The sequence below is a fragment of the Notolabrus celidotus genome, chromosome 1, assembly GCF_009762535.1.
Source record: "Notolabrus celidotus isolate fNotCel1 chromosome 1, fNotCel1.pri, whole genome shotgun sequence".
Classification (NCBI taxonomy): Eukaryota; Metazoa; Chordata; class Actinopteri; order Labriformes; family Labridae; genus Notolabrus; species Notolabrus celidotus.
In genome coordinates this window covers 19,420,960-19,445,957 of record NC_048272.1, presented here as the reverse complement: position 1 = coordinate 19,445,957, position 24,998 = coordinate 19,420,960, and the positions used below count along the sequence as shown (strand labels likewise).

General features: G+C 39.6%; 2 protein-coding genes across 2 annotated transcripts; both read left to right on the top strand.

Annotated features, from left to right (window-relative positions):
* Positions 1–773: 773 nt before the first annotated feature.
* Positions 774–2,320, top strand: si:ch211-220m17.5 (guanylin family protein). Its single transcript, XM_034688343.1, has 3 exons — positions 774–1,303; positions 1,543–1,735; positions 1,867–2,320. The coding sequence occupies exons 1-3, from the start codon at positions 1,229–1,231 to the stop codon at positions 1,923–1,925; spliced, it is 327 nt and encodes a 108-aa protein (XP_034544234.1). The 5' UTR covers positions 774–1,228; the 3' UTR covers positions 1,926–2,320.
* Positions 2,321–12,232: 9,912 nt separating this feature from the next.
* Positions 12,233–24,619, top strand: LOC117816184 (guanylin-like). Its single transcript, XM_034688354.1, has 3 exons — positions 12,233–12,409; positions 15,386–15,575; positions 24,301–24,619. The coding sequence occupies exons 1-3, from the start codon at positions 12,377–12,379 to the stop codon at positions 24,384–24,386; spliced, it is 309 nt and encodes a 102-aa protein (XP_034544245.1). The 5' UTR covers positions 12,233–12,376; the 3' UTR covers positions 24,387–24,619.
* The last annotated feature ends 379 nt before the right edge of the window (positions 24,620–24,998 follow it).

Below are 24,998 nucleotides of genomic sequence, written 5' to 3'. Positions count from 1 at the left end.
ATTAAAAACCTCACTGATGTGTCGCTGGCCTGCCACCTTTGCGCTGCCATGTGTGTGCGTGTGCGTGTGCGTGCACGCTTGATGCCACTTAGAAGTGAGCTGAATTGATTTCAGGTGTGGCGATGAGATAGTTGTGCCATTACTGGAAGGACATAGGTTTGATTCCTGCCGCAGCCAGAGTGTGTCCTCATTTATGACCTCATTACCGGAGCTGTTTGCTAGAAGGACAATTATTTAGCCTCAAGGGCAACGCATTTGTCGGTGATCATGTTTATTTGCAGCACCTAAATGAGCCACAAACTCTCTTTCCTGGTGTTATGATTCAACCCACACGCATTTCCCATAACTATTACAAATGTTGAGCTACGCAGAGTTCGGAGTTTAATCACATCTCCTGTTTGTTACTCATAATTAATTCAGATCTGACCAGGCCTATGGGCTCAGGAAATTAACTGAACTTTATGTTTTTTGCAGCAGAAGCAGAAAAGGCATTCAATTTGAGCACTGCCATTCAGTAAATACCATCTGATTATTCCACCGCATGAGCTAATGAGAACTCTGCAGGAAACTCTCAGGGGAGAGAATAATATTTGCATATAGATTTGATGGTTTGTTTAAGCGCCCATAGATGCAGTTTGGCGTGTTTCTGCTCATAGGATGTAAAGGAATGCAAGTTTGGTTCTTGACGTAAAATTAAGCTTCATATATTTTTCTGGAATATGCAATTCACTTCATAGAGTTCATGTAATTTTGTATAAAAATGTGAGTGTTTGTTATAAGTACGGTATAATCAGCACTTCAGCACATGAAACAGAGTTTGATTATTTGCTTAGGCGTGAATAACAGGACTTTCCTACAATGGGTTGGTGTGGTTTCTTTGTCATCAGTAGATCAAATAGTAACTGTTTAACTCATGAGAGGTATGACCAATAATGACACAACGAAGCCAAGTGAGCAAGGGGAACCATAAACATAATTAGACAAGTAAGGAGGTCAAAGTAGGATTTATGAATTCTCCTTCTCAACCCCGGTATAACACCTCTCTATTCATTAACCCGTGAGAAAAACTTTGCTCCCATTTGCGGCACCTGTGGTCACATGACCACTGAACTGTTTAAAAGGAGGCAGGCGGACTAAGGGAAAGCACACACTGAGCTGAGCACTCGCTGAGCACAACAACTACAGTAAGAGACAAAGACGCTGCAAGACAAACTTGTCAACTGTAACCATGAAGGCCGCACTCGCAACCATCGCTGTCCTCGTCCTGGCTCTTGGCTGGACCTCTGAAGCCGTGCAGGTTGAAGTAAGTTGCATCAGTTAACATTTCTGTAATGCTGTGACTATTTTATGCTCATTACACAGAACTGCTGTTAAAATGCAGAAATAGGAATATTGCAAACCTGGATTTTAATCATGCAAAACAGCTGCAAATCTAAAGCACGTAATTTTGTGTTTTCCTTTTCTCTAAACTAATGCAACATTCATAAACAGCGTCTTTGTTTGTATTGCATTTCTTCACCACATAACTTCTTTTTCCTCCAGGAGAATGGATTGTCTTTCTCCCTGGAAGCCGTCAAGAGGCTTCAGGAGCTGTCAGGAGGCAATGTTGCAAGCGAGCAGCAGAGCCCCCGTCTCAGAGCGAGCACCGTGTCCCTGTGTGCCGACCCCATGCTCCCTCAGGAGTTCCTGCCACTCTGCAGACAGAGAGGAGCGTCTGCATCCCTCGCCAGACTAGGTGGGAACATTACGTATTAAACACCCTGAATTTGTGATGGATTTACAGTGAACCTGTCAAGTCATGAATATTGAGTTACATATGATTCAACACTGTAGCTAACACCTATCCTTCTGTTTTGTTGACTTCAGCTGCAGTTCCCATGGACGTCTGTGAAATCTGCGCCTTCGCCGCCTGCACTGGCTGCTAAAGAAACCCAGCATTGCCAGAAACATCTTGCCCAGCTTAAGACTTGTGATTTTTTTCTCCTTCCCCTAAAAACTGTTTCAGGGAACTTCAACAACCTTTGCCAGCAACGATGAGTGTATGACTTTGTCCTCCCTGAATACAGAGGTTCTGACTCTGGCCCGCTAGACAAAAGAAATAAGCCCCCAAATTAAAATAATCAGACAAACTGAGGTATATTTTTGAAAACTGTTACTTTGTCGAATACTAACCACTTTGACAGTTCTTTATCATACATTTTATTTTTGGATTTCATATTCTTTGTTACATTTCTGTCTTACCAAGCTTTGTATATGTATTTAAAAAGTTTCTTTTTCCTTTTTTATTAACATTGTTTTGAATAAAAAGCTTTCATTGAGAGATCATGTGAATTGTTCTTTCTTTTGAACACTTGATTCTTCTAAAATTTCAATATCTATTACCTAGTTTTGCAGAGGATTGCCAGCGCTGTGAAGGATCTTGAGTTTCGGAAATTACATTTAAATAAGCCTCATATGCTTTTTGTCCAGAAGGGGGCAGAAAACATTGATAAGCTGCAGGAACATGTCATTACATATTATCATTATCGCCTTTACTAATCTCATTGGGGGCTGGCTCTCATTTGTGAACATCTCGAGCAAGAAAACAAAGAAAAACACACCAGAAAATACAGAATGTACATATGGCAAGATATAAAACAATCAGGTAAAACAGATGCAAACAATGCTAGTGTGACTCTTGAGGATGAGAACATATCAAGGGATACCAAAGTGCTCATTTTTAATGTGCTTTGTAAAGAATTCCAAATGGAAACTGGTCCCTTCAGTATTTCTGGACTTTTAGCTCCATTTTGGTCATTTTGAAAGTGCTTTGTAAAGAATTCCAAGCAGAAACCTGTATCTTCCGTATTTTCTGGACTTTTAGCTCCATTTTGGTCTCCACCTGAGAAAAAAATATCTTGATCTACTACATTAAAAACCTTCTTTACCAGCTAATGGCACTTTCTCTCACAATAATTTGTTGCTGGTCAGGTTACACAGGGTTACGTGAGCTTGTTTAAAATAAATGGCCACCTTATGCCGTTAGTAATAAGTTAATGTCAACACAGAAAATCTGCAGTCAGAATCGACACACAGTGGTTCACGTTTTTAGTTAATTTCCTTTGTATGGGTAATTTTTACTCACAATAACTTTGCTGTCTTCATTCCTCACACATTTAAAAAAAACACTGTGTATGCCCTTGTTAAATAACACATCTACAGGCCCCGTCTAACTGCATATTTTAATAAACTTCATGTGTATGTGACCTTTTGCGCCCTGAACCTTCTTGTTTCATTACCTGTTCCAGGCCTTCCTTCTGGCTTAACAAGTACAGCCGTGGTCAATGTCCTAAATTATTTAATCCATGCATTTCACCTGAGTCAGCTTAAGTATCTCATTAAACATATACGCGGTAAATTCATGGCACCAGTGGACTCTCCATATATCCCCTCTGACACCTGCAACACACTCACAGCCTTGATGCCTGAAGGCAAGGATTAACATAAAGATGGATGTGTACAACTGAAGTTTCCTTTCACTGCACATGCTGCACAAGTTGTTTTCTGTGTCCTCTATGTAGAGATTGACAATAATTCGTGACCCTGAATTAATCCATTATCCCCTTGCTTTTAAGAGAAAGTAATATGCATAGAACAGTTTTAGTTTTGATCAAAATCACTATACAGTACAATCATTGTTACAGCCCAGCTCTTGGGGAAAGGCAGTGTAAACCAGTTCTTGTTGTTATTAAAGTAAAATACACATCTGGTCTTTCTAACTAATGCAAATGAACAAACAAAACTTGAAAAAACACAAGAAACTGCACCCCTTAACCTTGTGTGTCTGCAAATCCCTACTACTTACATTTATCTGGCCCCTATCTTAACAACTTTGATTGCTTAAAGAACTGACTGGATGGCTTAAAGGACTCTTAAGCTGAATGGCCGGGTGCTCTCTCCTGTTTTGTAGATCAAGTGATATTCAGGCTTCTCCATTGGCTACGGCTACACAGGTGGACTGCATGAACCTGGAAGACACACCACTTACACACCCATATAAACAAACACATGGCCCAGACATACATAGAGCACTCTGAAAGGACTGGACACACATAGGGAAGCCATGCAGCCATCCTGCCTCGGTTTCACATGACATTATGCTTTGCATCGAAGTGAATAGCTGCTTAGTTGAACTTTGTTTATGTTTCAAACCTTTAAAGCTGGAATTGGTAGTCTCGGAAAACTAGCATGAATTTGAATGTAGCATGTCCTCAGGACTCCGTCTAACCCCTCCCCCCCTCCCCTTGGAGCTCCTCCAAAACGACGCCCCCGCTCACATGCACGAGCGCCGCTGACTTGCGACCATATAATCGTGACTGATTCAAAACTGGTCCTCACCAAAACATTATTATAGTGAAAGTTAAAAACACAAACAAACTTGGCTGCTGTTAGTACTCACAACTTTCATGCTAGCATTATCCAGTTGTACTGGTGACATGATATCAGGAGAAAAGTTATAACACATATAATACTGTAACAGCTCTACTGTTTGTTAAACCTGTTCAGTGTAGATGCTCTTAATTCCTACAGTGTTGACAGTCAGTGAAGGCATCAGGAGAGGTGTAGAGTGTGCGAGTGGGAGAGAGGAGAGACAAGAGAAGTTCTTCATTCATTCAAACATTGGTTGTTGCTTTGTTGGTTGGCATGGTCACGGCCGACAGTGACCGGTTATTAAAGATCAACGTGTTCACGAATCGTCTCGTCATTCCTACAGCGTCCAGACGGACGCTACAATACATAAACATTTTCTGTAGGACTTACTAAATGTCATTAATTCTTTTGCTTGTCAGAGCCCCCGTGGTGAGAGCTTTTTAGACTCTGATCCGGACTACAGTCCTGAGCAAAGCACCTCATCGGGTCAGAGGGGACAGGCCTGAGGTTGAGCGAGAGGGGCAGTCAGTAGAGTCAGGGGAAAAAGAGGCAGAGGCAGGGGACGGGGAGTGAACGCCAGGGAAATGTACGCTCTGCAGGGGGCGGGCAGAACGGCAGGACGGAATTTGAATGGTTTAAAATTTTGGGACCCAAAAACGGTGATTGGTTGGTGTTTTCCCAGGTTTACTCCGGCTGTAGATAGCAGCTTTTTTACCTATTTTTCAGGAACACATTATGTATTGATTGCCATCAGGACATAAAGATCATTTTAACCAGTATAACAAAAAGCGTTGCCAAATCTGGCTACCAACCCCAGCTTTAAGTGTCACTCTGTGTTGTGTTGTTAATCTTTAATTGTTGTTTTGTGTTGATTTGATTAGTTTTTTTTAATAGTTCTGACCATAACTGAGGGGACTGTGGCATTTCATAACAACAGCTACACATGTTAAATGTCCCCGCATCTGCTATTTGCATTAATGGTAGGCATTTATGCAAATAGCATCATCCTTAGCAAGTTGCCAAAAGGTATTTCAACAAGTTGATGAATTGATTAAAAAGAAGAAAGTCATCTAAAACTGCTGACCCTTATCTTGTGTGGTTGTAAAACAAAAGTTGCTTCAATGAGCCGCACAAAAGAGGATTGTTTGATTAGTTTGCCTCTCAGCTCTTGATTATAGGGATTTCATACATCTGTATTCTGCTGACCCTGCTCTGATAATCCAGCACTCCATTTGCCGCTCAGCACTCCAGCTCGTTGCAGAATATAATTACAACTCCCAATATAAGCCTTACTATTAAAAATTGTCAGAGTGACATAATAACTACAGGTACTGTTCATCCAACAAAGAGCTCAGTGCTAAATTACCATACAGTTCATCTCATCCCTGCTAATTTACCCATATTAAAGCAATATCAGTTGATGCTTCATGAGCCCTGAACCACAACTGATGTAGGAATAAGTGACTTTGCTTTGATGTCTGCAGAGGTCAGCTCAAGTTGAAACACGCCTCAATATTTTCTGTGGCTGCCTCCGCTCTGATTACTTTGGTTATACTTTTCTAATTAAAGCTGAGAGGAGTATTCAAATTGTTCTGCCTCGTCACTGTCAGTCTGTTGACGTCATTAACCATCTGGTAAGTATCCCATTCCTTGTTCCAGTAAGTGTTTACTTCATGCACCATCTTCAGTGCAGATTTCTCAGTCTTTCTTCCCTGCAGTAATCAAACCAACGTCAAATTAAACAGACTTCTCTCTGTGCACTGATGTGATTACAGTTAGTCACTCTGTGATTTACCTGCAACAACAGTCTACGGTCTTAAAAGTGTTACAGTATAGGCCATTAGGTCATTTACTTGTTTTGTAATGTGTAGGTATTTTTTAGGCATGTTAAATCTGAAACAAAAATACCTATACAAGTAGTTATATCTCCTTGTATTAGTTTGTCCACCTGTTATTGACATAATGCGCAAATATACAAATTAGAATAGTTCGAAACTATGTTTTTTTTTAGAGGGAATATACAAACATCATTTTGGAGCAATTTTGACAGCCCTAGTCGGCATTCATTCAGTGCTAACTTTATCTGTCATTTATGACAGCTAGTAGCTAGGCAATGTCTGAATGTAAATTTGGCTGCCATTTACGGTAGCTGATTGCTAGGGTCGGGTTGCCACCTTGGATTTGTAAAGAAAAAGGACACTCGACCATTTGTTTGGGGCGGAGGGCTCGGCCACTATGACCAGTTGAGACTGACCAAATTAACATACAATTCTGACATAGGACACTGGTAAGTTCTGCTGCTGCAATCTTGTCTTCTTCTGGTGAACCTTTTTTGGTCATAGTTGCAATGGCTACCTGTTTTTGTTTGCTTGATACCACAGCTTGGTGCTTTTTTGTTTCAGCGTGGATTTCCAATGCGTTTTTCACTTAATATTTTACGGAGATTTTCGCCGGGCACAAAACGCATGTGGTGAAAAATTGTCTCCCTGGGTCGACCATACCCAACTCTGACAGTGTCTCCCAGTCAGGATTGTAACTAGTATATTGTTTTGTTCGTGCTGCTGGCTTGCATGTATTTGCTCCATCTCCTTCCTCGTCACTCGTCTCTCCTCTCTTTTCAAATGGAGACGCCAAAAGTTGGTGAAACGACGACCTCAGCATGGAGTACGTAGGTCAATTCAGCTTGCTGTTTCTCTTTGGTCAAGTTTCCCTCCCTGCTTGAGCCACTGTGAGCGCTAGGGCATGCGCATGTGACATACACATAGACAAGAAGAAAACAGAGACAACTTTAAATAGCCTGCAGAAGCACAGGGGACCTTTCTAGACTACAGAACAAAGGAAATCAAATGAGGTTTTTGCATTTTCCTCAAAAAACGGGACAAATTGTCTCCCGGGAGAGATTTTTATTTTCCCTGAACGGCTGGTGGAAAAAGAGAACAATTCTGGGAAAAATGGGACGGGTGGCTACTCTATGCTAGGGAGTGGTCGAATTATTAATTTAGCTGTCATTTACAATATCTTAAAGGTAGGCATTCGTTCAATGCTAACTGTATCTGTCATTTATGATAGCTAGTAGCTAGGCAGTGGATGAATGCTTACTTTAGCTGTTATTGCGATAGCTAAAAGGTAGGCGATGGTTTAATGCTAACTCTAACAGTCATTTACTATTCTAATAGGTGACCAAATGTTACTTTAAGTTGAAATATAACTTAACCTGACTCTTTTTTCACTGTTCCCTTGTTGTGTGGCTACATCACTCTACTAATATTACTACATGAGCACAACTGTGATTGGTCCACTTGGTACCTAAGCTCCTAAATTTCTCAAGACAAAATGTTTGATGCTAGTTTGTCACTAGGTGTTCTCGCCTCTACACAAAGCTTCAATTCAAAGTTATTTTCAGTTTCTGTGCCGACTTTACTTTTTTTATATTCATATTGCATTATTCATATGGTTTCATTTAAAAGTAAAGTTATAATTAACTCCAACTCCAATGTGAACAGCTCAGTTACAGTCACCATTGTTTGGAGCATGCAGAGAACACAAGAAAAGCTCGACACATTATCAGAAGAGCGAGATCTTACCGATAAATAACTTGGCCAAGACGCTTCCTCATTCCATAGTCCCGTTTAAATGGTCGAGTGGCGGCTTCCGATATTTAGGTATCCACATAACCACCTCTCTCTCTGATCTTTATCGTAATAATATTGCTCCTCTAGTTGAAAAGACGGAAGGGGATTTTGGTCACTGGTCGGCCCTACCCCTATGACTTGTAGGTCGGATCAATCTGATCAAGATGGTCGTTCTTCCTAAGTTTTTGTATTTCTTCCAGCACCGCCCTGTTTTCCTGACTAAATCTTTCTTTGACAATTTGGATAAGAAAATTTCAACATTCTTATGGAAGGGCAAATCGGCAAGAATTCGTAAATCAATTCTGCAGTCCCCAAAAGACAAGGGTGGTTTCGCCCTCCCTGTTTTCAGACATTATTATTGGGCAGCCAATATGCAGAAATTTTTGTTTTGGATGCATGATGATAAGGAACCCTTGCCTGTGTGGGTATGTTTGGAAAATCAAGCCTTTCCGTTCTCATTACGCTCAGTTTTATGTGCACAACTTCCTTTGTCAGTGTCGGTGTGGGCAACTGTCCTATTGTGGCTGTCTCCTTAAAGATCTGGTGACAGTTTAGAAAAGTTTTGGGCTTACCAGGTCCATCTGCTTTGACCTCTGTTTACAGAAATTGCACCTTTGAGCCATCTAAAACCGACTCAGCATTTCGGGTTTGGCACAGCAATGGTATTAGGTCAGTCAACGATCTTTATACTAACTGTTGTGTATTGACATCTTAAGTTTGTCCCTCCCAGAATATGGTCACGCCCCCCCTGTGTGTTTATGTGATGCGTCCCTGTATGCAGTGTTAAGATGGCGCCGAAAGACAATACACGGCCGGTATAACTCTCTCTAGTCTCCCGTGTCATTCTTATTATTAATACATAAAGTATAACGCGTACACAACACTACCTTTTCTTCTTTTACTCAGCTTCTAACAGAGTAAAGCCAACAGTAAAGCCATGATCTTTTTCGCTTTTTCCAGGTCCGTGACTATGTCAAAAAACTTTTTCCCCACTTTCCAAATCGCCCTCCAGAGACCCTGGTTGATACTCTTTTGAACACAGATCCAACTGCTAAGGGATGCATTTCCTTTTTATATAAATCTATTTGTTCAGCCTCATCATCGTCCCTTACTGCTGTACAGACCGTATGGGAAGAGAGTCTCAATATTAAATTAACTGATAAGCAGTGTGAATCCGCACTTTCTCTTGTCCACTTGTCATCAATCTGTGCTCGACACAGGTTGATTCAGTATAAGGTCTTGTTTAGAACTCGCTACACAAACGCAAGACTTGCGAAAATGTACCCTACTGTTAGCGATTCCTGTGGCAGATGTAAGTCATCTCCTGCAAATCATGTACATATGTTTTGGTCTTGTGCTAACTGGGGACGTTTTGGTTGTATATTTTTTGATACGCTAACTGAGGCATACGGTCATGCTTTTGTTCCGAATAGTCTGTCTGCAATTTTTGGCATCGTCCCTTCAACAGGTGCTCCTAAAAATTCGAAGAAGGCCTTGGCATTCACCACCCTGCTGGCCTGTCGGTTGATTCTCCTCAATTGGAGGCTCCCCCGTCCCCCCTCACATTTACATTGGATCCGCGAGGTGCTGTATAATTTGAAGCTTGAAAAGCTTAGGTTTACACTAAGAGGTACGGTAAAATTGTTTCATGTTACTTGGGATCCTTTCTTGAACTATATACATTCTCTAGATTTCTCCTCTGAGCTGGAGGACTGATGTGTGCAACATTTATTTAGTACCATTATTATTTTATTTTGCTATTTGCCTATGTGTGTTTGTATTGTCTATATATACATTTTTTGTTTTGTTTGTTTATTTGTCTTGTTTTTGTTTTGTTTTGTTTGTTGTCGAATGGCCTTGTAATGGGTGGCGGGTGGGGAAGGGTGTTAACATTCAGATGTGCCAACTGATGTCTATTCTACTTTTTTATACCCTATGTTGTATGTCACACTGTCTGTCTAAAATGTTGAAAATTTTCTACAAATAAAGTTGAAAAAAAAAAGAAAAAGAAAAGCTCGACACAGTGTCAAAGAAACCAACCAGACTTGTGGTTGGATAATTGCTGTATCAGCTGTACTTAGCTTCACAGCAGAAGCATAAATTACTCGACTCATATTCAACCTGTTTGATGCATTGAAGGTGAGTAATAGTGCACAGTATATTTACCTCCTACGTATGCCTCCACGTATATCCAATTATATTTTCAAAAGCAGTCTGAAGATCTCCTGCTGTGCACATCACTTCTTACAGTGTTTCATCAGACAAAAAGAATATTTTTTTCATCAAGTCTGTGAGTTATTAAAAGTCATATTGCACTAATAAAGCCTTTGCATACATGCACAAACTCCAAAACAGTGTCCTGAGCAGGCTGTGTGTGGACGAATTTGCACCCAGCTTTACCTGGACTTTTTCCCCATCATCTTCTTAGTGACATTATGTGAGCGTCTTCACTCCAGCCAACTCCCTCATAGTGAATTTCCTTCACTTTTACCTGCTGACTTTTGTGAAAATAAAAGGGGTTGCAGGAATTAGCCCAGGTAAACTCTGGTTCCTGTTGACTCTGGAAATACCAGGGGATTTTCAGGAGTATGAATACAGTTCATGACTCTGTTTCCAACCGTATAGTAGCTGCCCTCTATTGTCCTCGGTAGTCCTGCATAATGTTAACCCTCGCTTTTGCCTGCTCTCTGTGGGCAACTCCAATCACTTTGAATGTCAACCGCTGAATCTGTAAGTGTGCTGACATTTTTCTGCCTTAAATGGGGTTATTGCTCTATTTTAATGCCTGTACCTTTCCAATAATGACAAACAGTCAGATCCATTTTTGCCTCTTGTGTGGTTCAAATGTTCTCTCACTCTCCTTTTTTAGAAATGGAAGCAGTTGAAGCAGTTTTCCTTTAATTATCCAACATGTCACCGCAGTGAAAGGCTCTGATTACAGGTCACAACACGTCTTCAATCATATTCTTTCCTGACATACGGTCATATGTGATTATGTGTGAAATGTTCCTCCTAGTCCTCTGTGTTCTAACTATTTAAGAGTTATGTCATTCACTTTCAATGAACATCAATGAATGCTTATTGATTTTACAAACAATTCACTTCTGGTTACTTTGTAGTTTTTCATTAACAGACACAGACAGAGTATTGATCTAAATTTAACAAGGACTGTGCCGTTGGTTATTCAGATCAATTGAGGCACAGCAACAGAGGAGTATTAAAAAGTTAAGTGACTACATTTCATGCACATTCCAGGGTAGATAATTATAGGTTGTTGGTGTGCTAAATGGTTCCTTACAGAAATCCTTCAGGCTTAAACAGTCGAGTTGTAGACTGTTTCACACAGATCACAAATAAATAAGACGGTTAAAGTCATAATTTTCCTGTGAATCAAGTCAAAGCGAAGAAAAACCTGACCAGGAATGGTAGATTTAGCATCTTTGATATAATTTTAGCAACATGATCTCAGAGGTCACACAGTCACATGAAGTTCAAATATTTGATGCTAAAAGCAAAAATCGCTGATGTACAAAAAAAAGTACGTTTAACCTTTGATTAACGAAAAAGGATAATCAACTCATGCAAGCAAGTGCATAAACAGATGATTAAAGTGGCCAAAAGAAAATAGCAAAAATAGCAGTCAACAAAAAGTACGGAGACCCAGCTCACCCCCTCTCTCTACCTCCAAATAAAAGAAAACAGGTGGCCGAGAACAGAATATCCCAGCCCCTAACACATGACCCATAAATACAACAAACCACAATAAACCATAGTGTAAACAAACAACAAAAATAACACCAGAAAAAATGTACAAACAATAAACTACCCTAAACTTCAAAATAAGATACTATAAACACTCAAATCCTTCAAGGCTCCTATAGAGGTTTCAACATCATTTGCATTTGTTGCTTTACCAAGTGACAAGTACTTATCTCTTTGCATAACGGCTGCTTTCTTATCAGACAACTCTGTGATGAATTTCTGTGGGAAAAGGACAAGTGATGAGATTTATAGGTGTCACTGAGGCCTCTGATGCGCTTGAACAAATCCGAAAGTCAATAATGAGGCATGTTCCTGACGGAGGAGGCGATGTTATATACAGATTATGAGGCGGTGATCATAAATGAGAAAAGAGGATCTAATGCATCTTCAGGTCAGTTCTTGACATGTCAGGATGTTCCTACCTTTACTCTCGCTGTCTTTAGTAATAAATCACTCCAAGCTGTTCAGACTCTTTATAAAAGGCAGACTGAGCACACAATGAACACAGAAGAAGTGTCTGAACTCAGAAGCAGAATGCGTTCACTCAGTTTTGTCCTAGTTTGGCGGTGTGTATGTGCAGGGGAGCTGTTGGTGTGCAGGTTAAGGTGAGCTTTATCTTAATTCTATTGTTGACATTTTTATCTAATCAAGCTAATCTGGTTGATTTTTCTGCATGTTTTATTGTCTTAATGGATCTAAGGAATTGTTTTAGAAAAATAAATGAGTCATTCAAAGTTTGTCCTAAGGCTTGTTAAGGACTTTTTGATGTGGGTGTATTACCTTCAGCTGAAAGCAGTTAGCACCACAGTAGTTCAAAAGAGGAATCATTCAAAGTGTTTGGTGTGTTGAGAATATTTTGACAGCGTTAACAGCCATCAGGTCGCCTTTTCTTTTGGTACAATGGTTTTTCTAAGACCCGCTGCTATGCTCCTCTTTCCCAGCCCACAGGGAGTCAATACACCTATTAGTCCATTTGAAGCGAGGCCATTCAAAGCTTTAGCAATTTTAAATCAATACAGAATAAAACAGGCTGACAGTAAAGCTGGCAGGCACAGGACTAATGTGTATTTTTGGATGCCTTTTAAAATTTGAGCGGTATCATTAAGGATGGAGAAAGCTCTGACAGACGCTAACTTAATGAGTGTGAAAGTAGTGTGTGGCAGAATGTAGTGAAACTAAGAACACAGTGTAGCTTGTAAGTATTAGTGCATCAGCTCTTATTTTGAAGATTTGTCAAAATTGGACATCATAATTAAAGCCCTTGTCAGGAGTTTTAACTGAAACTAACTCTGATGCCTCTTTATAAGCTACAAAAGTAAACAAGACCATAAATTACCAGATTTTCTTTACAAATATGTAGGGATGTAAGGATATATCGCAAAACAGGAAATCAGTACAAACAAGGGTGGATGAAAATCGATTCAGCAAAATTTTTATTGCAATAATATTTTTTAACAGTAGAAGGGTCTATCTGCATTTCACTCCTCTTGTTCAACATCATTAAGTCTCTTGCGCTGCCCTCTTGTCACTCTCTGAGTTGAGCGTAACAGACATGGCGGCGGCAGGTGAAGACCCGAGCAGTTCAGGATGCACCTTTTGTGTTTCAAGTCTGAAGTATGGCAGCATTTTGGCTTTCCCTGATATTCCTGAAGAAAAACATGTCAATTCCAAAACAGGAGCATCCGCTGCACATTTGTTTATTTAAAGAGATTTGTTTAATATTTAATACTTTCATTTGGGAATCGTCACTTCCCATTTCTTTATAATGTTCTGACATTTTCCAACAAAGTATTTTTGTACGCTCATTTTTAGTTTTTTGCAAGGTGCTGAAAAAAGTGTGCAGTGGTTTTATTTGAGTTACAACACACCTTAAAATGAAAAAGGATTACTTTGTTTACAAAGAATATAAGAGTAAAAACATATATATTGCAACCGTCCATATCTGAGAATTGAAATAAAAGAATAATATTTTAATTTTGAGTACAATCTAGTTTTCTTGAAAATCGTTAAGAGAATCGTGAGTGAATCGTATCGTGAACCAAAAATCGGATTCCATCAAATCGCGGGTTGAGTGCATCCTTGATCCCTACATCCCTACAAATATGGTAATTTATAATGTCTGTAACCACTGCCATGCAGGCGTCAGACAAGAGGAGACACAGCACACTGACAAAATCACTGAAAAACAGCCTTTTTGATGTTTTTCACTGAATATTCACATTGAGTGACACATTTGACTGTTAGGAAGACTTAAAAGAAAGGAAACATTATTTACATGTGCAGAATAAGATTTAAAAACAGATAAAATGTGATGCTTTAGCCACAAGGGGGCACCAAAACAACCCACCGCTGTAACGTTAAACTGAAAACAGCGCCTCAGTAAATATGACAAGATAAGATATTGTTTTATTGATCCCCGGTGGGGAAATTCAGTTGTTGCAGCAATCCAGACATAAGTACAATTGGGAATAAGTTGGTTTTCCGTTGTAATATTAGTTTTCAAAACAACAAGTTTCACAAAAAATGAAAAAATACTCAACTAAATCTTCTGAAGTCAGCTTTACCCTTGTTAGGTCATCAGGCATCCACTTTTTAATAAGATATCCATTGGATATCTTTTAATAAGATATCCATTGGCAAGGAACATTAAAACAACATTTCATCTGCGTAACATTGAAATCAAAAACATCAGGGTTTATTCAGGATGATCTGGCTAAGAGGGGGCGTGGTAAATAGAGCTGAGGACCAAGAGTAGACCCTGAGGGAAAACCAAAGTACTTTTTGTTAGTTATGACTACATTTAACAATAAATGAACACACCAAATATCCCCAAAATCTCCCTCTCCATCTTTTGACTAGGTCTCCATCTGCAAGTTGTTCCTCTGTTTGTTATGGTTGATAAAAGTATCCTGTCATCTCACAGTCAAAGGCATTTCATAAAACTGTTTTCTTCACTCTTTATTCCGAACAGCTGCCCCAGTCAAGTTTGATCAGACATTATTGCAATTAAAAATGTCTGGCCTAAGGAAAAGGCTGTCTGAAAACAAGAGGAAAGCTGTTATTCCAAAAATAAAATTAACTTATAGTTTTCTTGATTTCTTTCTTCCTTTGGGACTCAATAAGTTTTGCTGCAAACCCCTGTTCACAGTCTAAAAAAGTTTGGTATTTGACCAACTTCCCCAAACAGGAGCATGCTAACTGCTATCCAATGCAGGCATTACTCAGACTATAAATCGATAACCTCTTATTATTCCTGCTTCATAACATCCAACTGTAATATAGGGTAGAAAATGATTACGAGAGTGTTTCTTCTCTTCTAACACAACACATGCATATCGAAAACCAACCTTTTCAGTCCAGTCATGTTCGTCTTTCCTGCAAACTAAAGTGGCTATCCAGTCGTCTCTTCTGGCTCAAGTTTGTTAATACCTTACGCTAATTTCAGCCTTTGCACCTACTTTTAATTTCCATCAGACTCAGACAGAACACCCTGTTTCTGAATTTAAAGCACCCTTTCTTGAAATATTTGAAATGTGCCAGATTTAGTCCCTTAATGTACGTCTTGTCCTCTCCCACATCAGGCTGGAGACAGAATCTTTCCTTTGGAGTCGGTGAAGCAGCTGAAGGTGCTGATGGATTTGGATGACGACAACATTCACCTTCCCCTCCCTGAGACGGGTGTGGAAGCTGCTTGTGCCAACCCTCTTCTTCCCCGGATCTTCAGGCCGGTGTGTCGAGGGAGGAGGACAGGGATTGTTTTCTCCACATTAGGTGAGATGGTAAAAAAGGACAATGGTAGTCAAAGCAAATGATAGTTGAGAAATATATCACGGCTCAGGCCCAGACACATTATTGAATAATCTGGCCGAGTGTTTCTCTGAAGTCTTCTTCTATTCTATTTTCTGATTTGTATACAAACACGATTGATCTCTAAACAGCACACTACAGAGTGTAATGCATGGAGAGAAGTTATGCCAGTGACATATTGGGTATTCAAAACATCATAACAAGCAAACAACACTGCCAAAGTATTCTGTGAAAGCTTGATTCAACAGAAGAAGAAAAAAGAGGAATGGCTTTACATCCCTGGAGAATACATTGCACATAACAGGGTAAGCTTGGCGATATAGAAGATTGGTGTTATTGTCAACAGATTTCATGAAAATACCAACAGATATAGTAACTCTCAGTATTTCTCTGTGATACAAATCGCATTATTTCTTTCCTGAGCTGAGCAGAGCTTCCTGCTGCTTTCCATTTAAAGTACATTTTATATGGGGTATGCAGAGAATTAAGATGAACCACTCCTGACTCTGCAACTCAGACCGTGAGTGATATAACTTCAGCACTAAACAGACCCTGAGGCCTTTTGTCACTAATGATGCAATTCATTTTTATAATGAGATCAGAAACAAATCCATTTTTTCAAAAGGCATTTATAGATTGAAACAAACGATGGTCAGTGTAGCTCTGCTGGAAAGTACTCAGAAATAATATAAAAATATGATTGTTTGGTCTATTTTTAGCCACTGACTAATGACGAACCAAAGAACATTTTTAAAGGTTTATTTTATTAGCAGAACACCTATCTTTGAAATGCAACTCCAACATGCAATGTGTATTCTTTTGTGTTTTAAAAAACGTTGTGTAACAAAAAGCCAAAAATTAGAATCAGAATTATGTAACAAAAGAAAAAATACTGTGAATTAAAAATGTTTTTTAAACTTTTCAATTAAAGGTACATTGTGTAGAATTTAGAATATTTAGCGATATCTAGTGGTCAGGTCAAATTGAAACGCTTCCTTGCTCACCCCTCAAGTCTATGGAGAGAATATTGTGTCTTTAATATGCAATCAAAAATAATGGATTTGAGAACAAAAAACAATTTTGCAAACAAAATTATGATTTGAAAAATATGAAATAATGCTATGAATAAAGGAAATATATTTGTGATTAAAAATGTATCTTTATAAATCCACTCTTTTTTTGTTACAAACAAAATTATTATTCTCACGAACCACAGATTCGTTTGCGTTTCCAGTTTTTGCGTTTGCGTTTCCAGTTTTTGCGTTTGCGTTTCCAGTTTTTGCATTTGCGTTTCTACATAACTGTCATGGGCGGGACCTCCCCTGAGAGATGCAAGAAGCCTCCTGATTGGTCAGTCTCACTCAGAGAGACGGTGTGACAACTTCCGCCCCAACAAGTTGTTGCCGCTGTTATCGCCCTACTGGTTTCTACGCTAACTGGTTTCCGTGATCCAGCTGTGTTGTATTTACTTACAGACAGGCGCTGTGTTCTGCTTCAGACACAAGATTCGCCACACATTTACAAACATATTAACAGAAGTTCTCGGGTCTCATCTCACATCTACTGCAGCAACAATGGTCGGATCAGTGAGCAGTGCATCACAGCTACCCACGGAAGTCATTAAATATGTAAAAAATAAAGTATTTTCAAACTTAAACAGAGTTGGATTCGTTCCCACGAGAGCAAAATGTGATTATGTCAAGAGACCGCTACCTAAGCTCGTGAGCCACGAAGCTCACTTTGATTCAGTGATTCTGACAGGTATCAATCAACTACGTCATCATCCAGGTCACAGCCAGGGAACATGTTAGTCTGTGTTCACCTGAAACAACTGGTTTCCTTGAGTTCATATCAGGAAATACTGGACCATGTTTAGCCTTATTAACCTCTGAACTGCAGCACACTACTACACCTCACTCTGTGACAGGTAAATACTTTATAACGGTGACCATCTAACCCACAGAACTCGGTTAAAATACACCTTTAGACGGTTTACGTGGAGCCGTGGGAACACAGTGCAGGAGGAGTTTTCAAGTCGTGTCTCAGTTAGAGTCTACTGCAGGAAGAATAACTCGGGTGAAGGAATCACAAGATCACAGACATCTACAAAAATACAGCTAAGAAAAGACAAAGGACAGTGTTGCTCCGCAATGTATTTTATAATCACTATTTAAAACATTATTGAACTCCACGCCAGGTAACACTTTACCTGATGTTCGTCACTTTTTGCCTTTGTGAATATGTGTAGGTCTGAAGTGTGCTGTAAGGCAGCAGCTAATAAAGCATCACTACCTACAAACACCTTACTAAATATATTGAGGTATTTCCTCACACAGACACAGAGTAATCTGTTGTTTTAGACGAGCACAGACCAAAATGTTACCCCACGTGAGCGTGTATAATATTTCAGTGACAGAACTATACTATATCAGTAGAGTTCGTGGCATAGTGGTTATGTTTGTGGAATGAGACTTTTGGACTCGTGAATTTTGTTCGCGTAAGATCGAGTCTGTGTTTTTGTTCGTCTTTGCCTATATTTTTGTAGAGGTCTGTGATCCTGTGATTCCTTCACCTGAGTTATTCTTCCTGTAGTAAACTCTAACTGAGACACGACTTGAAAACTCCTCCTGCACTGTGTTCCCACGGCTCCACGTAAACCGTCTAAAGGTGTATTTTAACCGAGTTCTGTGGGTTAGATGGTCACCGTTATAAAGTATTTACCTGTCACAGAGTAAGGTGTAGTAGTGTGCTGCAGTTCAGAGGTTAATGAGGCCGTAGTTTGGAGGAAACTTTCGCTAAACATGGTCCAGTATTTCCTGATATGAACTCAAGGAAACCAGTTGTTTCAGGTGAACGAACACAGACTAACACGTTCCCTGGCTGTGACCTGGATGATGACGTAGTTGATTGATACCTGTCAGAATCACTGAATCAAAGTGAGCTTCGTGGCTCACGAGCTTAGGTAGCGGTCTCTTGACTTCATCACATATTGCTCTCGTCGGAACGAATCCAACTCTGTTTAAGTTTGAAAATACGTTATTTTTACATATTTAATGACTTTCGTGGGTAGCTGTGATGCACTGCTCACTGATCCGACCATTGATGCTGCAGTAGATGTGAGAGGAGACCCGAGAACTTCTGTTAATATGTTTGTAAATGTGTGGCGAATCTTGTGTCTGAAGCAGAACACAGCGCCTGTCTGTAAGTAAATACAACACAGCTGGATCGAGAAACAGGTACGTTTTGCGTAACATATCTGTCTATTTTCTGTCTTATTGGTGCTATTAAGGTTACACTTGTCGTTCGTTCTTCCAGTGTTTTTTTCCCCTAACCGTTTTAGACGGCGGTATCAGACATTAACACCTAACACGCTGTGTGCTCGTCATAAGTGACTGACTTTATTACCGCCCGGCTCATAATAACAGTTACCTCAGTAAACTGCTTCCTGATGCTGCTTTCTGGTACCAGCGACAGTGATAAATAAAACATGATCAAACCCTAAGGGTTGAAGATCAGTGAAAATATGGCCCCCTTTTTATGCTTTTATGTCTTTTTACTTAACTTAAAGGAGGAATACCCCTCAACACTCCACACACACGCCTGCCTGATTTGTTCTGATAGTATATCTAATGAAAAAGTTTGTTTATTTATTATAAACAGGCCGATAACTATGAAATTGGGATAACTGTCACTAAAGCCGGGCGGTAATAAGTCAGTCACTAATGACAAGCACACAGCGTGTTAGGTGTAATGTCTGATACCGCCGTCTAAAACGGTTAGGGGAAAAAAAACACTGGAAGAACGAACAACAAGTGTAACCTTAATAGCACCAATAAGACAGAAAATAGACAGGTATGTTACGCAAAACGTACCTGTTTCTCGATGTTGATATGTCTCCCTTCGCGGCAACAGCTTGTTGGGGCGGAAGTTGTCACACCGTCTCTCTGAGTGAGGACTGACCAATCAGGAGGCTTCTTGCATCTCTCAGGGGAGGTCCCGCCCATGACAGTTATGTAGAAACGCAAACGCAAAAACTGGAAATGCAACGCAAAACTGGAAACGCAAACGCAAAAAACTGGAAACGCAAACGCAAAAACTGGAAACGCAAACGCAAAACTGGAAACGCAAACGAATCTGTGGTTCGTGAGAATAATAATTTTTTTTTGTAACAAAAAAAGAGTGGATTTATAAGATACATTTTTAATCACAAATATATTTCCTTTATTCATAGCATTATTTCATATTTTTCAATCATAATTTTGTTTGCAAAATTGTTTTTTGTTCTCAAATCCATTATTTTGATTGCATATTTAAAGACACAATATTCTCTCCATACAAGTCAGGGTAGCGACAGTGGCCTTCGAAGACAAGAAGATCCTGTGATGCATAATAAGTGTGATCCTCTTTTTGACAATTTTTAATCATCAATTATTTTACCTACAGCAAAACACTCATCTTTCTTGGACCTTATTTCCGTTCAGTAACAATTGTTATCAATCAATCAAACAATCTTTATTTATATAGTGCCAAATCGCAACAAATGATATCTCAATATGCCTTTACGAACAGAGCAGGTCTAGACCGTACTCTATGTTAAATCATTAACAGAGACCCAACACCAAAACAGGATAACACTCAGTCTTATCTCATCTTAATCCACCATGAGCAGAGCACTTTGCAGCATTTAGCAAGTTACAGTGGCAAGGACAAACTTCCTTTAACAGGCAGAAACCTCCAGCAGGACCAGACTCATGTTAGACACACATCTGCTGAGACTGAAATAGAGGGAGGGAGATGAAGAAGAGAGAGAGATGATAGTGTAGTAGTGGTTGTGGCAGCTGGAGTCTGGCAAATCCACAGCAGCAGGCCGTCTACGGCAGAGATCAGAGGAACCTAGACAAGTTAATTATTAACAGAGACCCAACACCAAGACAGAATAAGACTCAGTCTAATCTCATCTTAATCATCCATGAGCATTGCACCTCACAGTATTTAGCTAGTAAAAGCATTGAGGAAAAACATCCTTTTAACAGGCACCTCAAGCAAAACCAGACTCATGTTAGACAGACATCTGCTGAGACCGAGTTGGAAAGAGGGATAGAGGAGAATAATGAGAGAGAGAGCGATGATAGTGATGAGAGGAATAGGTTAATGTCTCTGATGCATTAATAACCATTGGTTTAGAATTGGTATCATAACTCCACCTCATTTTCATAACTTGGTCTATGTTTTTGTTTGGGATGATCATCATGTCTCTCACTTAGACTGTATAAAAAGTGGACATAGTACCGGTTACGTCACCCATCTGACCCTGATCGCTGTTTTGAAGCCAATCGTCAGCGGGTGCCATATTGGAAATGCTGAACACAACTTCTGTCGAGCTAGTGTGAGGTAAAGAGGCGGGGCCTTTAGCTTTTTCGCTAACAGCTACAGGGTGCCTACCTGTCAATCAAGTCATCCATTTCCTTATTTGGGCAAAACTTGTAAGCTTAATATTGTCGAAAATACAGAGTTATATAATGATTTCACCCCTGTACAGTGTGTGCTGATAGAGAAATGAGCTACTCAGACCTAAACCGTTTTTGAACCAGCTGTAAACATGTTTATTTCTGCTGTAAAGATTGTCTTCTTTGAATGGGTGTGTATGTGGTTTCCTGTGTTTCTGCAGCCAGCCTCAAGTGGATGCTCAATGAATTGGAGTTTCTAATTCCGCATGGGCTTCATACTTTAAGACCAGAGGTTGCCTCTTGGTCTCTCCATCTGTCATCCCCCTGGTACTGTAGTTGTGAGTTACAGCTAGGCTCAATCATTACAAGTGCCCTTGATTTACAGATAAGTGATGACATCCATTGTTGTGAACAAATATTGGTGTTCAGAAGTCTAGACCCGATAGAATTTAAGAGGAAGAAAACCTGAATATTATACTCAGTTCAAGACAGTAATGCTGCTGCGAAGAACAGCAACTTGTTAGCTTAGCCAAGCAGTAAGACTGGCTTCATGCAGGTGACAAAGTAGTGACAAAATCCAACTCCCAACACATCCAAGGTCTGCTCATTATTCAGTTATATCTCATTGTTTAACTTTACAACAATCTATACAGACATAAGAGACATAAGAGTCAGATCAATCTCATTATCTAACTCTCAAGAAAGTAAGCAAAGGTGTAGAGTGTTGCAAAAATGTCGAACTATTCCTTAAATTTCACCTTTCAAGGAGATTACAATTATACACACACACACACAGGCTCTTTGAAAAACACTCTAATCAACACTTCATTTACAGAGACTCACACTCTCTCAAAACTGACAAAGACAATGACCATTAAAGCCGCAAGCGGCGATGAACGGGCCCTCGCACACCTGCAGCCACCGCCTACGCGAGCCACCGCCACATGTAAACCACCGCCTGATATTTGCCACCACATGATGTCAAAGCAAGATCTGAGAGTATATGCTGCCTTAGGTGGTGCAAATGTTCCAAGTTTTTGGCAGATTGCCAAGAAAACCTCCAAACCTGACAGTCTGCCACGCCCACAATTTTAGTGTGAACTGAATTCCTTTAATCATTTTTACATTTTCACATTGAAATCTGTATGTGCGTTGATGCACTGCCTGAAAGTCAGCATCGCCTGTTCTGGCCACCGCCTGATGATTTTTGGAGATTTGGGCATTTGAAAGTCTTTAAAACAACATTTTTTTGGTTTATGTGAGACTTTTGCTTTAATTTGGATGCAAATTAATTTGGAGTGTTTCGGCGGTTTGATGTTATTGTTTGGAAGGTTGTTTTTACTGTCCTGGTCATACAATGTGAAATACATTAACATGTAACAATGAGCGTTGTTCTTAGTGTTACTTTGGATAGCAGTGATGTGAACCTTATAGTGTTCATATTTATGTATTAATATGTTTCAGTCAGAGATGAAATGAAACAGACAGATTTTTAGAAAACAGACATTTATAAACAATTTTAAGAAGAACTCAAAGGAAATACAAATAGGGGGCATTTTAAATATATAAAAAAAATGTAGCCCAAAAAAACAATATAATATATTAATAACAGTAATTTACATGTCCAAGAAATAATATATTAACAAAAATTATGAAACAGCTTATACACAACAGTATTTGTACATTTTGATCTGGGAAGTGGTTCATCAGCAAGGTGCTGGCATCTGATCAGGTGGCCTCATGGTGAATGAGCTTGACTGTGGGAAAAGCAAACAGACATATTATCAGGATAAATTGTATATTATAATGTGTGATAAGAAACACTAGAATCACTTGAACACGATTTGATATATGAATGAAATTTGTAGGAAAGTACCATGTGCACTGTAAGATGGACCTGCTTGTCCTTCTTTGTCATCTATCCAGTCTGCATCCACTGAAGAGTTGAAACTTAGAAAGATACATTAGGTAATGATGTTTTGCATGGAAAAGTGTGCATTGTTTGTTTAATTGTGTTGTTGCTGTTGTGTTGTCACACTGCTTAGTTCAAGTCGTAGGGATAGTTTGATAATACCAATGTTTGTTCATGTATTGTTTAAGCATTAATTAGTAACTACATGAATTGTTTTTGAATCAAGGATAATGAAAGTACTTACTTCCTTCGGCAAATGCTTGGACAAGCATTTTAGTTTCCTCCATTTTGTTTTGTAATTTTTCTTGTTACTTCTGGATGGTGTTGTCCTTTATTTCCAGATGTGCAGCTTGACTCATCACAACAGATTTTTGCTGCTGGATCTCCTTTCTTGCATATTTTAATGAGTTCTGCAGGGCTTGTTTCTCCTTTGCATTTTGATGCACCACCTGAAAGTCTGCCACGCCCACAATTTTTGTCTGAACAGAATTCCTTTAACAATGATTTAATCGTCAATATGTCTGCTATAGAATGTGCCTTGTTTGGACTGAATCGGAGAAAAACTCTAGGAGGAGCTCTCAAAAGTATTCACCCTTGTTTGGGCGTCATTCTTCACATTCAAGCTGTATGTGCGTTTGATGCCCGCCTCGACGCCTACCACGCCCACAATTTTTTCTGAACGGAATTCTTCGAACAGTTTTTAATCGTCAATGTGTCCACTATAGGTTGCCCTTTGTTTGGAATCAATCGGAGAAGTGGCTTTGGAGAAGATAACGAAAGTATGCACCCTTATTTGGCCCCGTTTTTCATGTTCAAAGCTAGGTGGCGGATTTTTTTTTGCGAGACCTATAATAACTTACAATTTTCACCAGACCCGATGAGTGTGCAAAAATATCCGCGCTTTCATTCACGTTCAGGGGTCCAAAAATGCGTTTTAAGTGGCGGAGGAAAGAACAATCCTTAGGGTTGCAATAGGGCCTTCGCCACCATCGGTGCTCGGGCCCTAATAAGCCTCAGTTTGTTCACTCGAATTGATAACACTCTCTGTTTACACATCTAATTATCCACATCCTGCTACCGCTGCTCCATAAAGTGGCTCTGAAGTGATAATGCAGATGAGAGGCCTGTGAAAAGCTGAGCAACTATTCTTTAGGGACCATTAAAGCTCATTAGACACAGATCACACCTTCATTGCAAACGGATGTGAACCCCCATTATACGTATTAGTGGTGTTTGATAAAACCAAACGCAGGGCCCCTGGTGGCATGAAAAATATCTTCTAGGTCAGATGAATATTTATGTTTATTTTCATTTTCTTGCATTTTTACAGTGAAATCATCACGCCCTTGGATCTCTGTGAAATATGTGCCAACCCCTCCTGCTTTGGGTGTCTGCACTGAGGCCACCATCTGCTAAACACACAAACACATCATCCAAGAGTCTCTGGTGGCTTCATCGTTTATACTTCCTCCACATGATCTCTATGAATGAAGGATTGGCAAAACACTATCATGAGAAACCAAGCCTCATGGGGCTCAGTGGTCAAGGTATAACATTGTTATTGATGCATAACAACCACTCAGTCATATCACATTGCATAAAACACTTGATAGATGCTCTTCGTGTATACATGGTCTTCAATAAAATATCTTTCATGGCAGGTATATTGCAGCATGAATGAAATTATCTTCAGTTTCAAATGTTTATGAATGTTCATGATAACAAAAGATGTGTTCATAACATCCTTGAAAACACATCTGGTAGTTTCAATACACAGTAGTGCTCTCTGTTTCGGGTCTTACAGTACATAGAGTGGCTTTTAGCCCTATTAAATTAGTGAAAAATTTAGTTAAAGGGCACACAGCTGAGTTGCAGTATTTTTCAATTGCTAAAAACAATTTCTTGACATCCACACGCTTTTCTCAACACTATAAGCACAAAACCAATTTTCAAACTACATTCACCCAAACCTCTGACTCTTCCTGCAAAATCAAACCATGTTGTCAGATCATACCTCGAGTCAGTCAA